This window comes from Dendropsophus ebraccatus, chromosome 10 (assembly GCF_027789765.1).
Source record: "Dendropsophus ebraccatus isolate aDenEbr1 chromosome 10, aDenEbr1.pat, whole genome shotgun sequence".
Taxonomy (NCBI): Eukaryota; Metazoa; Chordata; class Amphibia; order Anura; family Hylidae; genus Dendropsophus; species Dendropsophus ebraccatus.
The window spans coordinates 87,961,632-87,975,803 of NC_091463.1; the positions used below are offsets into that span (position 1 = coordinate 87,961,632).

The window sequence follows — 14,172 nt, forward strand, 5'->3', positions numbered from 1 at the left end:
CTAAGGATCCCGGCCAGAGTGTATACTATGTGTATACACTCCAGCCGGAATTCCCTCAGACTGCAGTGCACGTAAGTTTTGTATTAATCACGGCTTTGATTAATACAAAACTTATGTTGTGTGAACATGGCCTAACACAGTATAAAACTATAAACCACATATAAGGTATGAGGCACTAGCTGGATGACACCCAACAGACATCATAGTGTGACACTGCAGTTGCAGCTTCAGACAGGTGGTCTAGTTGGCAAAATCTTGGTCTCCTACACAGAAATGACCTTAAAGATAGTGTCAGTAGGTTTATGTTGTCCTATCTAAGGGTGGCATAAACTAGTGACAGAGAAGCTGAACAGAATGATGTATCACTTACATTGTACTGAAAAGCTGATCCAGAGATATCCTCCTGAATAATGAGCACCACACACTAGTTCTGTCCACTATATGCATGTGCTCTGTAGTCCTGGATATTCATGAGCACCAGCTCCCTTTTTCCACTGGCCGCTGATTGGCTGTTGTTTATCTATGCTGTGTATATATCAGCAGCCAGAGGGTAGAGGGAGTAACGCAGCCTGAACCCCATTCTCCTGCATATCAGGAGTATAGCTGAACAGAATGCTACACCGATCTATTCAGCATATCTGTCACTAGTTTATACCACCCTCATTTAAGGCAGCATAAATCTAGTGACAGATTCCCTTTAAGAGTGAGCAACCTAAATGGGCATTCAGCCATCCCTGAAAACTGATGAACACTATTGATTTTACTATGAATTGTATAGTAGTATAAGGCCTCATTCACACGGTCAGTGATTTTCCGTCATCACGGACAACTTTACGGGACATGTGAATAAGGCCTTACAGGCATTTATCAACATGTGCCCCTGGCGTATGCCACAAAAAGGGGGCAGATGTACACCAGATGCATCCCCTGCCCAAAAGGGGAGGGATTTTATCTAAACTGGAGTACGGGTACGATAACTGTCCCCCAATTTGATGGTATAATTTAAGCACTGTATATTAGTATAGTTTGAGCACTGTATGTTAGTATTTTGAGCACTGTATGTTAGTATTTTGAGCACTGTATGTTAGTATTTTGAGCACTGTATGTTAGTATTATTTGTGCACTGCATAGTTTGAGCACTGTATTATCTGAGCACTGTATGTTAGTATTATTTGAGCACTGTATGTTGGTATGGTTTGAGCACTGTATGTTGGTATTATTTGAGCACTGTATGTTGGTATGGTTTGAGCACTGTATGTTGGTATTATTTGAGCACTGTATGTTGGTATGGTTTGAGCACTGTATGTTGGTATTATTTGAGCACTGTATGTTGGTATTATTTGAGCAGTGTATGTTAGTATTGGTAGAGCACTGTATGGTGGTAGTGGTTGAGCACTGTATGTTAACTGGTTGAGCACTGTATGTTAGTATAGTTTGAGCACTATATGTTAGTATAGTTTGAGCACTGTATGTTGGTATTATTTGAGCACTGTATGTTAGTATGGTTTGAGCACTGTATGTTAGTATGGTTTGAGCACTGTATGTTGGTATGGTTTGAGCACTGTATGTTAGTATGGTTTGAGCACTGTATGTTGGTATGGTTTGAGCACTGTATGTTGGTATGGTTTGAGCTCTGTATGTTAGTATGTTTGAGCACTGTATGTTGGTATGGTTTGAGCTCTGTATGTTAGTATGGTTTGAGCACTGTATGTTAGTATGGTTTGAGCACTGTATGTTGGTATGGTTTGAGCACTGTATGTTAGTATGGTTTGAGCACTGTATGTTGGTATGGTTTGAGCTCTGTATGTTAGTATGCTTTGAGCACTGTATGTTAGTATGGTTTGAGCACTGTGGGGGATATTTACTAACAAATCTAAAAAGACGATTTTGTCAAAGATGTTTTGGCATAATTTCCAATCTAATGTGTTTAGTCAAATTTATGTAAATTGTCTAATAGCATAGTAAATGTGTCTTAAAAATAATGGTCTTTTAATTAGTCTAATAAATTCACCTGGTTCGGAGCAGACGTAGCCAATATATGCGACTTTTTAAAAAATTAATAAAGTTAATAAATTTAGCTAAAAAAGAATTCTGGCGCACTTTTGATCTAATTAACAAAAAAAAATATATAATTCAAAAAGTCACAACTAATTTGGATAGTCTTGTCTAAAAAAAGCTTCATAAATTCATATTAGATTTATTTTGAGCGCAAACTAGATATATTAGACTAAAAACAGGCGCAATTAGTTTGATAAATGTCCCCCTGTATGTTAGCATTATTTGTGCACTGTGTGTTAGCATTAGTTTGAGCACTCTATGTTGGTATTATTTGAGCTCTGTATGTTGGTATTATTAGAGCACTGTATGTTAGTATTGGTTGAGCACTGTATGTTGGTATGGTTTGAGCACTGTATGTTAGTATTATTTGTGCACTGTACAGTTTGAGCACTATATGTTGGTATTATTTAAGCAATGTATGTTAGTATTATTTGAGCACTCTATGTTGGTATTATTTGAGCTCTGTATGTTGGTATTATTTGAGCAGTGTATGTTAGTATTGGTTGAGCAATGTTAGTATTATTTGAGCACTCTATGTTGGTATTATTTGAGCTCTGCATGTTGGTATTATTTGAGCAGTGTATATTAGTATTGGTTGAGCACTGTACGTTGGTATTATTTGAGCACTCTATGTTAGTATTATTTGAGCACTCTATGTTGGTATTATTTGAGCTCTGTATGTTGGTATTATTTGAGCAGTGTATATTAGTATTGGTTGAGCTCTGTATGTTGGTAATATTTGAGCACTGTATGTTAGTATTGGTTGTTCACTGTGTGTTAGTATTATCTGAGTGCCTTATATCGGTATTATTTGAGCTCTGTATTATTATTATTATTATTATTATTATTATTATTATTATTATTATTTTTTTTTTAGCACAGGATGGTGGTCTACTCCATTGTACAACATATTATTTTTCAGCGTATGGTGATGGCACTGCTATTTGGATAATTGTATGGAAGTGTTATCTGACCAAGCTACAATATTTGTGATAATCTGGCATTGTGTAGTATACTGTTCTGTACATTCAATGAGAAGCTGTTTGTGACAATGTGACTGTACATTGGGATCTAACAGATATACATGTGTATGGGATCGCTTGTTCAGTTACTAAAAGAAGATACATCTCTGGGAAACTCTCCAGAATATGAAAACCATCTGAGTGAATGGACTCTAGAGAGATAGACAGGAGGAATTTGGAAAATCTGCTGGAATATTTCCCAAGCTCTTCTGTCTTCTCCTGCGAGCCCCATGGTTGTAATTTGAACAGCTTCCATGTACACCTTATTATACACGGACGCTTCTGTAAAATGGCTTCAACGCTCAGAAAAAAAACGTCCGCCTTCACAGAATGTCACCTGCTGGAGGTGGAGCGGAGTCCAGAGGAATTTGGAGGGGGACTCCCATCTGGCATACTGCTATGATGTGGACCCATAGGACAAGGGTCGGTACACATGGTATTGCCCTAAAGGGGTTATCCAGTGCTACAAAAACACGGCCACTTTCTTCCAAAAAAGGCTCCAGGTTGGGTGCAAGTTTTGCTGCTCAGATCCATTGAAGTGAATGGAGTTTAATTGCAAACCGCACCTGACCTGGAGACAAGAGTGGTGCTAACTCTAGAAGAAAGAGGCCATGTTTTTGTGGCGCTGAATAACCCCTTTAAGACATAGAAATATTTTCTAATTCCGGCTCTTGAGCTCAGCTCTCACATCTATACCACCACGGTGAGACTCACAGCGATCAGCTGTAATCTGTGGAGCAACCTGCTAAATTTTCCTGCAGCGCCACCACAGGGGAAAAGAAATATTACACAGTTCTCATGTAAGTGAATAGGTTGTCTGTGCAATGTACAGATGTGGCCGGGTCTCCTAAAGATAAAGAATCACAAATTTCTGTAAATTGCACAATATATTTACTAGAGAGGTGTAAGAAATTTCTTAAGCATCGAGTACTATACAATAACAGGAACCCTCTGTATAGAGGAGCCCAACTTATATTGATTTAGGTTATGTAAGAAATGCAGAAAATTTTGGCAAAATTTTTACTTTTAAATATTGTTTACCAATCACTATAAATAATTTTGGGTTCTGGTTATGGGGATTCCAGATACACATCTATAGTTTATAGCTATATGCCATTTATTAGACAGAATTGTAGATGTGTAGCGATGGCCAAACTTACCAAACATTCGGGTTCATCCGAAACTAACGGACGACCCTGAACCTTTGGTAAGTTTGCTTATCACCAGTAAAGAGCCTCCAGTCTAGGAGGGTGACGGCATATTGTGCACATTTTGCTGTGTAATAAATGATATGGCATGCTATGCTATGGATAGCTCATAAACATGTATCTAAATAGAAAATAAACCACAATCTACATTATTGATCCAGTTTAGATGAAGCATAATAAAGCACTGGGACCAGTGTGATGGATACTGGTTTGCTTGGTTCTTCCCACACTGCAGATACGGCTTTCTCACAGTCTGTTCTTCCCATGGCAAACAAACGTTACATGGGAGATAAGCTGCGGGTCTGCTGTGACAGCTTTATCACTCCGCATGAATACTTCTATCTACTATGTTACTGCACAATGTAATAGGGATACATCAGGAGTAATATATATCAGGGAGTATATATATATATATATATATATATATATATATATATATATATATATATATATGTAATCAGAAAATGACCTATTGTTTAAATTGAGTTTTTATGTTAAACATATTTTTTAAGAATGTTGAATGATTTTTACCCCCAATTTTCCATTTTCTTTTTATCTATATTATAAAATAATCCTGATATCTTGCAGTTTTCGTTTTCTCCACTGGGGTTAAAATTAAGCTGAGACTTCCTGTTGTGTCTGTGGTGATAAGAGGAGGCTGCAGTAAAGTGATCTGTACGGCATTGCAGCGACATGTGACACCAGTAGATAGAGGTGACAATAGTAGCTCCCTGGGGAATGACCTCTTCACGGGTCACACAGTGCGCTCAGAAATGTTTCACATTCTTTTAAGAGGACAGAGTCTGTCTATTGTCATCTATGTCCATGAGGCTCGCTGTAAAGCATGTCACTAAATGCTGTTAAAAAGAGTCTAGGCAATAAGGCAGCCCCCATAACAATGTACAAAAAGGAAAATAAAAACAATTAGAGTCAAAAGATAAAAACAAAATAGAAAAAAAAAATAAAACATTTGTATCTCACACTTATATCGGCTGACCCCACAGCCTCACAATGGATTCGGCCGTCAGTTTAAGGGTGCCTTTACAAAGAGATTTATCTGACGGATTATCAGCAGAGAACAGGTCATAAAGGAAAGACTGAGATTTCTCCTCCTCTCAAATCCATTGCTGGCTTTGGCTTCAAAAATCTGTCAGGTAAATCTCTCTGTGTACAGGCATCCTAAGGTGTATGGGGCTCTCTCGATCAACCACCAACAGATGAAGTCAGTGGTGATAGGGGTCAGACGTGATGGAAAATTGCCGCCCGAGCCCTTTGAGAGATACGACGCAGTGAGAGCTCTCTCCCTGCAGCTTACCCCTTCCCATAGAGACTAAAGGAACGCTCAGCCGCATGTTCCTATGTATGGGGGCTTTTAGGTTCCTGACCTTATTGCAAGCCAGTCTAGACCAAATCACAGATCGGTTACCCCAATGGGCTTTAAATAGTCCCACAATCTGGATGAGACCTATACTAGTATGAGACACACACTAGTTGTGACCTTCCTAGCTCCACCACTGATCACTATATGGCTGCATTAAACACAGTCGGCTCTGCTGTATTATTGTGGGTTCTAATCTATTTAACAAAACGTAGGGAGTGAACGAGCAGTGTCAGCAGAGCGAGGATTAATGGTCCAGAGGCAGAAGAACAATGGTGCTCCATACAGGGGACAAGTGATATCAGGGTGAGGCCGGGATAAAGCCTGGAGACTGACAGAGGAAACGTGCTGCCGCTTTCTCCATATCTGGTCTATTTAGTTACGATTAGACGATTTGTATGGACATAACCTATAATTCAACATAGTAAAGAGGGGTGTTAAGCTTTTGGGGCACAATCTATAGAAAGGCTACACCTGGCTCTTATATAGGGGCATGACTAACATATAACATAGCAAATTACAAATGATATGACCATTGTGCATAGTGATATCACCGTTGTGTGACATAGAACGGCCAGAGCAGCAGTTAGAGGTGAAAATTTGTAAAGGACAGGAGTGGTCATGTAAAGAAAGGCAAAGTTAGTGGGTAGATGTATGTATGGGGGAGATTTATCAAACATGGTGTAAAGTGAAACTGGCTCAGTTGCCCCTAGCAACCAATCAGATTCCACCTTTCATTTTCCACAAAATCTGTGAGGAATCAAAGGTTGAATCTGATTGGTTGCTAGGGGCAGTGTCAGTTAGTGATACCACATAGAGAGGCCCCCTGAGCCTCATATATATTTATCGCTTCCCTTCGTGTATTCGGGATGCCGTGTTCTACTTGTTTGTTTGTTTGTAAGATACTTTATTGTATCTTATTCTGAAAACTACAATTAAATATTGTGGGGGAAAAAACATTAATAATAAGGAGATGCTAGTGGGAATACTGTTGGTTGGCACTATGGCAAAGTTACAGTATGTGTGTCTTGTTGTTATTGAGCACACTTCAATATGTGGTACTAGTACTAGACCACTTTGACTAACACTATTAGTGGGGGCAAATACTAGGGACCCCCTGGCAGGCACTATTACTAGGGACCCCCTGGCAGGCACTATTAGTGGGGGTCCTCTGGCAGGCACTATTACTAGGGACCCCCTGGCAGGCACTATTAGTGGGGGTCCTCTGGCATACACTATAAGTGGGAGTCCTCTGGCATACACTATTAGTGGGAGTCCTCTGGCAGGCACTATTAGTGTGGGTCCTCTGGCAGGCACTATTACTAAAGACCCCCTGGCAGGCACTATTACTAGGGACCCCCTGGTAGGAACTATTAGTTGGGGTCCTCTGGCAGGCACAATTACTAGGGACCCCCTGGCAGGCACTATTAGTGGGGGTCCTCTGGCAGGCACTATTACTAGGGGTCCTCTGGCAGGCACTATTAGTGTGGGTCCTCTGGTAGGCACTATTACTAAGGACCCCCTGGCAGACACTATTACTAGGGATCCCCTGGTAGAAACTATTAGTTGGGGTCCTGTGGCAGGCACAATTACTAGGGACCCCATGGCAGGCACTATTACTAGGGGCCCTCTGGCATACACTATTAGTGGGAGTCCTCTGGCAGGCACTATTAGTGTGGGTCCTCTGGTAGGCACTATTACTAAGGACCCCCTGGCAGGCACTATTACTAGGGGTCCTCTGGCAGGCACTATTACTAGGGGCCCTCTGGAAGGCACTATTACTAGGGGCCCTCTGGCAGGCACTACTAGGTTCCCTCTGGCAGGCAGTATTAGTGGGAACCCTCTGGCAGGCACTATTACTAGGGACCCCCTGGTAGGCACTATTACTAGGGACCCCCTGGAAGGCACTATTACTAGGGGCCCTCTGGCAGGCACTATTACCAAGGGCCCCCTGGCAGGCACTATTAGTTGGGGTCCTCTGGCAGGCACCATTATTAGGGGCCCCCGTGGCAGGCACTATTAGTGGGGGTCCTCTGGCAGGCACTATTACTAGGGGCCCTCTGACAGGCACTATTAGTAGGGGTACTCTGGCAGGCACTAATAATGGGGTCCCTCTGGCAGGTACTATTAGTGGGGACCCTCTGGCAGATACTAGTAGTGGGGACCCTCTATTACCAGGGGCCCCTCTTGCTGGCAGTATAAGTGGGGCAGACACTATTACTGGGAGCCCTATGGCAGGTACTATTAGTAGGGTCCCTCTGGCAGGCACTATTAGTGGGGGTCCTCTGGCAGCACTACTGCTAGGGGTACTCCGGCAGGCGCTATTAGTGGGGGCATCTGGCATACTATATTACTAGGGACCCCCTGGTAGGCACTATTAGTGGTTCCCTCTGGTAGGCACTATTAGTGGGGACCCCCTGGTAGGCACTATTAGTGGGGACCCCCTGGTAGGCACTATTAGTGGGGACCCTCTGGCAGGCATTATTAATGGGGACCCTCTGGCAGGCAGTATTAATGGGGACCCTCTGGCAGGTACTATTAGTGGGGGTCCTCTCGCAGGCACTAGTGGTGACCGAGGTCGTGTAGGGGAATGCAGAGAAATATGCTATAAATGTACATGACATGGCGAGGCTATAATAGTGCCAGTTTATACACAATGCCCGGGATGTGGCATCTGCTTGCAGGGATGTTAATCTGTGACAGGAGAGAGCACAGAGGGCCGTGCAGCAGCCGAGTCAGCACAGAAGGGATTAGCTGTCCGCCGCTCGCTCTACAATACCCTCACCGGGTGAGAGGGTCACCCAGACAGAAGAGCACAAAGAACCAAAGGCTCTGATCGGTTTAATGGGTGAAAGGGTCATCATGCTAATGCCGGAGCGCTGCAGTGCACAGACAGGGATAGATGGGCAGATCATAGGCTGAACCCCATATAAAGACTATATAGACATATATATATATATATATATATATATATATATGGTTTTATAAGCTAAATAATGTCCATAATTCCTCACTGATTCATTCCTTAACACATTCTTATAGCTCAGGTCATAGATCATTTTCTTATCCAGAGCTTCAAATCCATCATATAGTCATAATGATGGAAGCCTTGTGATGGGGTTAACCAGGAGGGCAATGGTCTCCATCATCCAAGCCGATTTAAGTGCAAAATACAGCACTTATTTACACGAGTTCAACCACACACCAGGATTCTTCCTTCTGGAGGAGAGCTCATTTACATATTGTTCCCAGGAAGCATTACTTTCCTGATGCAAGATCCTGACCGCTGTACTCACCTAATAAACACCATCCTTCCCACCCCCTAAGGAGTTCATAATAAGGAGATGAGGGAAACACGTCGTAGGACGGAAGACGGGGCAATATTCAAGTTCATCTCAATAATTATAGACTCTGTCAGTAGGTTTCTGCCGTCCTATCACAGGGTAACATAAACTAGTGACAGAAAAGCTGAACAGAATGATGTATCACTTACACTGTTCTGTGCAGCTGATCCAGAGATATACCACTAAATAAAATGGACAATAAATAGTCCTCTCTATTATGTGCATGAGCCCAGTAGTCCTGGATATTCATGAGAAGCAGAAAACTCCACCCACCAGCTGCTGATTGGCAGTTATCTATCCATGCTGTGTATAGTCAGTCAACTGTCAATCAGCAGCTGGAGGGCGGGGGGAGGGGTGTGGCGAAATAATCCTATTCTCCTGCATATTAGGAGAACGGCTGAACAGAATGATGTAAGTAATACACCGATCTGTTCAGTATTTCTGTCACGTGTTTATGCTGTTCTCATTTAAGGTGAAATAAACCTAGTGACAGATTCCCTCTATATCTGTACAGTCAGTTGGGACAATAACACCTAATTTTCTGCCATCTTCTGCCACTTCTGTTACAGACCTTGCACTAGGGTCCCTGATACATTTTTGGGTATAATTTTTTAGTAGGGTCTATGGCTGGTTTGGGACCCCCCTGCCTAAATAGTAATTCCATATTGTAAATACAAGCATCGCTAACTAGTAAATGATATTGCTGACAGACGACCAATATGTAATAATAGATTTTGTTATAGACAAAGACAAATGTTTCTGAGGATTAGGAACCTAGCCCGGGGCGGCTGTGTATAAGGGGCGGCAGCTTTCCATTAGCGGTAATTGACAATCAGCTGCTGCAGAACAAAGCCTCAGCGCTACATAAATACACCCACCTGCCAGGTCTGTAAAGCGGGGGTAGGGAACCTTAGCTCTCCAGCTGTTGCAAAACTACAACTCCCATCATGCCTGGACAGCCAAAGCTTTAGCTGTCTAGGCATGACAGAAATTGTAGTTTTGCCACAGCTAGAGAGCCAAGGTTCTCTACCCCTGCTGTAAAGGGTTAAAGGGGTAGTTCACAAAAAATTCTTTCAACTGGTGCCAGAAAGTGCCAGAGATTTGTAATTTACATCTATTACAAAATTTCAAGTCTTCCAGTACCAATCAGCTGCTGTATGTCCTGCAGAAAGAGGTGTATTCTTTCCAGTCTGGAGAGCAGGAGAGGTTTTCTATGGGGATTTGCTACTATTCTGTACAGTTCCTGACATGCACAGAGAAGGCAGCAGAGAGCACTGTGTCAGATTGGAGAGAATACACCACTTCCTGTAGGACATACAGCAGCTGATAAGCACTGGAAGCCTTGAAATTTTTTAATGGAAGTAAATTACAAATCTCTTGATTTAAAAGAAACAAAATTGGTGAACAAACCCTTTAAGACAAATGAGGTAATAACAGAAAACAAAGCTTATAATATCACTGCTGCTAAACAGCAACTCCCGGCCTGGCCTGTTGGGGGTTGTAGTTTTGCAGCAGATGATGAGTCAGCATTATGCTTTATCGTCTCTCTAACTGGATCCAGACCTGTGAGGGTTTATTTTTGGTCTGTTATATTGTCATAGAGACACATTGCTCCAAAGACTCTAATGGGGATTACAGGACATGAATATCTTATAGCAGGAACATCTGGGACTCCTTTATCTCTGTGATGGTAACCTTTCCGGCCGCACTGGATTTACACATCTTTGTTTGCACCGTTTTAGGAAAATCGTTTCCAGCTTCACATTTATGGCTCCTTTTTTTTTAAAGCGTTACTTTATTGTAGGATTAACCCCTTAAGGAGGCGGCAGATTTTTACACATTGCAAGCACTGGTTGTTAGGATGTTGTTTTATGGTAGATAGAAAGTAGTGTTTAGTTTACGTGATAGTCTTTCTGCCCTTAACTGAACCCTATAAACTCAGTTATCTCGAGTGCACTGCTTGTAATGATTATAAGCTTTTACTTTTAACCATGTTTATGTTTTTTTTTCAGGTATATATACTATATATATCACAGGTGTGTGCATCCTGAACACTGCATGTGAACACTGCCCACAATATATCCTGCTTCAGCATGCAATGCCAAACTCCAGAAGGGGTAACTATCCTCTGGGTTCTTCCTTGTCTATGCCAGGGATCCTTCTCTTCAACAGTCAGGGCACTTACCACAGCAAGGAACTGACCCCCAGTAGGACAAAAAGCAGAAAGCTGATGTATCTTACTGACAGTGCACTGCGATTTCTAGGAAACCTTGGAACTTCTGCTACCTGGTACTTGTTGAATTGGTTAGGGCAGAAGGCGCTCAGATATTTATCTAAACGTGAGTATAAGTATTCTTCGACTTCTTCTAATAAACAACATCCTAGTAGAGTACAATAGCTACCTGGACAAGGCCACAAGACAGGGGGAGGGGGAGATTAGTCGCCAGCAGAGAGCAGAGAACAAAGGATTACACAGCGGGAACTGTGGGAAAGCGGTGTTCAAAGGTCAGAGAGGTCAGTGCTGAATTCAGAGGAGATAGCCCGGTGATGTAGCTGTAAATTAACTCTTTGTTGTCCTGTTTTGGTGCCTCATCTTTCTCCACTCCTCCCCTCTCCATAGAAAACCATGAAGACGGGGGAGAGCTTCAAACTGTTTTTTCTTTCATTATAAAAATGCATTTTTCGGCTAAAAAACCCAATTACAAAGTTTCTTAAAATCACCTGTACTATTGATTTCTGCAAACAATTTAAACAACAGTGACATTTTAAGTGTTGGACTCAGTTCTATTTTTGTGTGTCGCCGCACCTGCACCTACATCTTACACTTGGGCTACATTGTTTTTCAAGCGCATCAGATACATAAAAATAAACGTTACTTTTTAAACAAGATCGTAGAGATGACAGACTGATGTAACATTACTGGATGAAGTCAATAACCAGAGACTACACACTTATTATTTTCAAAGCTGAGAAAAACATAATAACAAACAAGTGACTTGTTAACTAGTGAACATTGGGCATACTACCAGGCCTCTGCCCTTCTCTCATTGCCCGTTTGGCCACTTTATAGTAAAATTGTTCAATGTACAGTATTAGTTAGTGTACTCACTGCACTTGCTGACAACAGATCCCTTTCTTCAGGCTGTGCTGTCCTGCTCTGTAGTGCTTCTGTCCATAAGATGGCCGACATGGAGGAGCATGTGACTATGACCCTCCCCCTGTGTCCTCCATAGGCATATAAAGGCTTAGTTGACACTGGGGGAGGGGCATGGTAACATTGAAAGATTGGCACTTGCTTGCAGTCCCTTTACATGACACTAGCAATTGAGTGGCCAGGCTGCACAAATGATTCTTGTATTGTTTGTGCAGCCATGGAAACTGACAGCACAGATATGTTATATTGCTTGTGCATCCATGAAAACTGACAGCACGGATATGCATATATCTGTGCTGTCAGTTTCCAGATCACACAAGCAGTGCATACTTACCTTTTGCGCTACTGTTTGATCCGGCATCCCGCTCTCTGGCAATCCCCTCCTCCGCTGTATCTTCAGGCCGCCCCTGCCCCTCTGAATGTCAATCATTGTGGAGAAGGCAGTGGCCTGAAGATACAGCAGCACCAACGGAGAACAGGACGGGAGAGCCAGACAGCAGGATGTCAGAGCACACAGCTGCCTTCTCCAGAATGATTGACAACCAGAGGAGGTAGGGGCAGCTGGAAGATACAGCGTTGGTCGGGTGAGCGGGACAGGAGAGCCAGAGAGCATGATGCTGGATCACACAGCAGTGCAAAAGATAAGTATGTACTGTTCATGTGATGCAGAGACTGACAGCACAGATATATGCATACCTGTACTGTCAGTTTTGCTTTGTTATCGGCCGCACATCTTCTGTTTACACAGGAAGGCCGATAATCAGATTTTAAAGGATCACAAAAAATGGCATCCGACGAGAATGAGGCGTTTTCCCGCTGATCGTTGTCACTTTTACATGGGTCAATTATCAGCTGAAGGCACGTTTATAGCAAAGTTCCTGGACGATAATCGGTATGTGTAAAGGGACCTTTATGCACAAAATCACAGCAAAGCAGGACAGCAAAGCCCAGAGAAGGGGAGTCTGATATTAGCTCTATGAGGTACACAGGGAGCTGCTGCCAGTATATACAGTGAGTACACTTACTAATACTGTACACTTAACATTTGTACTATAAAGTGGCCAACCCCTTTAAGGAATAGATTGGCTGCTAGGGTTATGCTGCCCGACAATCCCAAGAGAGGTTAGACTGTCTCTCGATAGCAACCAAGCTGTCTCAATAGGCTCGACATCTCCAAACACTTATGTTAAGGGTTCCAACCTCCCAATGCTACATAACAGGGCTCTTACAGAATCCACCTCCTATGGCCTCGGTCTGTCTACAACTTTTGCATACAATAGTTTAGAATATGGAGGAATAGGGTAGCACTTCTTCAGACAAGTATTTTTCCAGGTCGAGCTCAGGATCATCAAGGTCTAGACTAAGAAATCTGGAGACTAGTTTACGACACCTGTGATGGGAGAAACAAAAGTGTGTCATGTGATGGAGAAGAGAGAGAAGGTAGAGAAAAACTATTTATGTTGCTAGTCCAAGTTATATTACACCGCTTATTACACCACAATTGGTTTTTCCGAAGCACAGATATGTCAGAAAACTGTCAAAATGGCAAGCTGAGGTCAGGGAGTCCAGCCAGTCTGGGTCATGCCCAGTGATTCTCATGGCATCATGTAAAGTATATTTCTACAATGCCTAATCTGTCAGAGGAGAGGAACAAGGAACAAGTGCTCTTCTGCAACTCCTAGTGGGCCTAGTTGGAGCTGATGCTACATGACTTCCTGCCTTACACCCTGCAATAGGCCACTGTAGAGCACAAAACCGTGAGTAATACAATTCCTCTACATAGTCTTACTAGCTATGGGGACCCAACCCATAAAGATTTCTTTACAATAGAATATATTTTTGGACTCCCTAAAGGCCCCCATACAACTTCAATAACTGCTGGCCACACAATTGTCCGACCCTCAGTTTTGTCTTCCGACGTCCACAGGGACGTGCGGCACAGCCAAGCATTCCAGTGTTCTCTATGGGAAGGAGGGGATAAGCTGCAGCGAGAGTGTTCTCACTGTGG

The 14,172-nt window shown here is 42.6% G+C and overlaps 1 protein-coding gene across 6 annotated transcripts in view; it reads right to left on the reverse strand.

Moving 5' to 3' along the window:
- Nucleotides 1-12,872: 12,872 nt before the first annotated feature.
- MSH5 (mutS homolog 5) overlaps nt 12,873-14,172 on the reverse strand; it is an 88,873-nt gene continuing 87,573 nt past the window's right edge. For all 6 annotated transcript variants that reach the window (XM_069943746.1, XM_069943744.1, XM_069943748.1 and 3 more), the window contains one exon: nt 12,873-13,554. In XM_069943746.1, the coding sequence (XP_069799847.1) occupies nt 13,446-13,554 (109 nt within the window). In that variant the 3' untranslated portion in view covers nt 12,873-13,445. The remainder of the gene's footprint in view (nt 13,555-14,172) is intronic.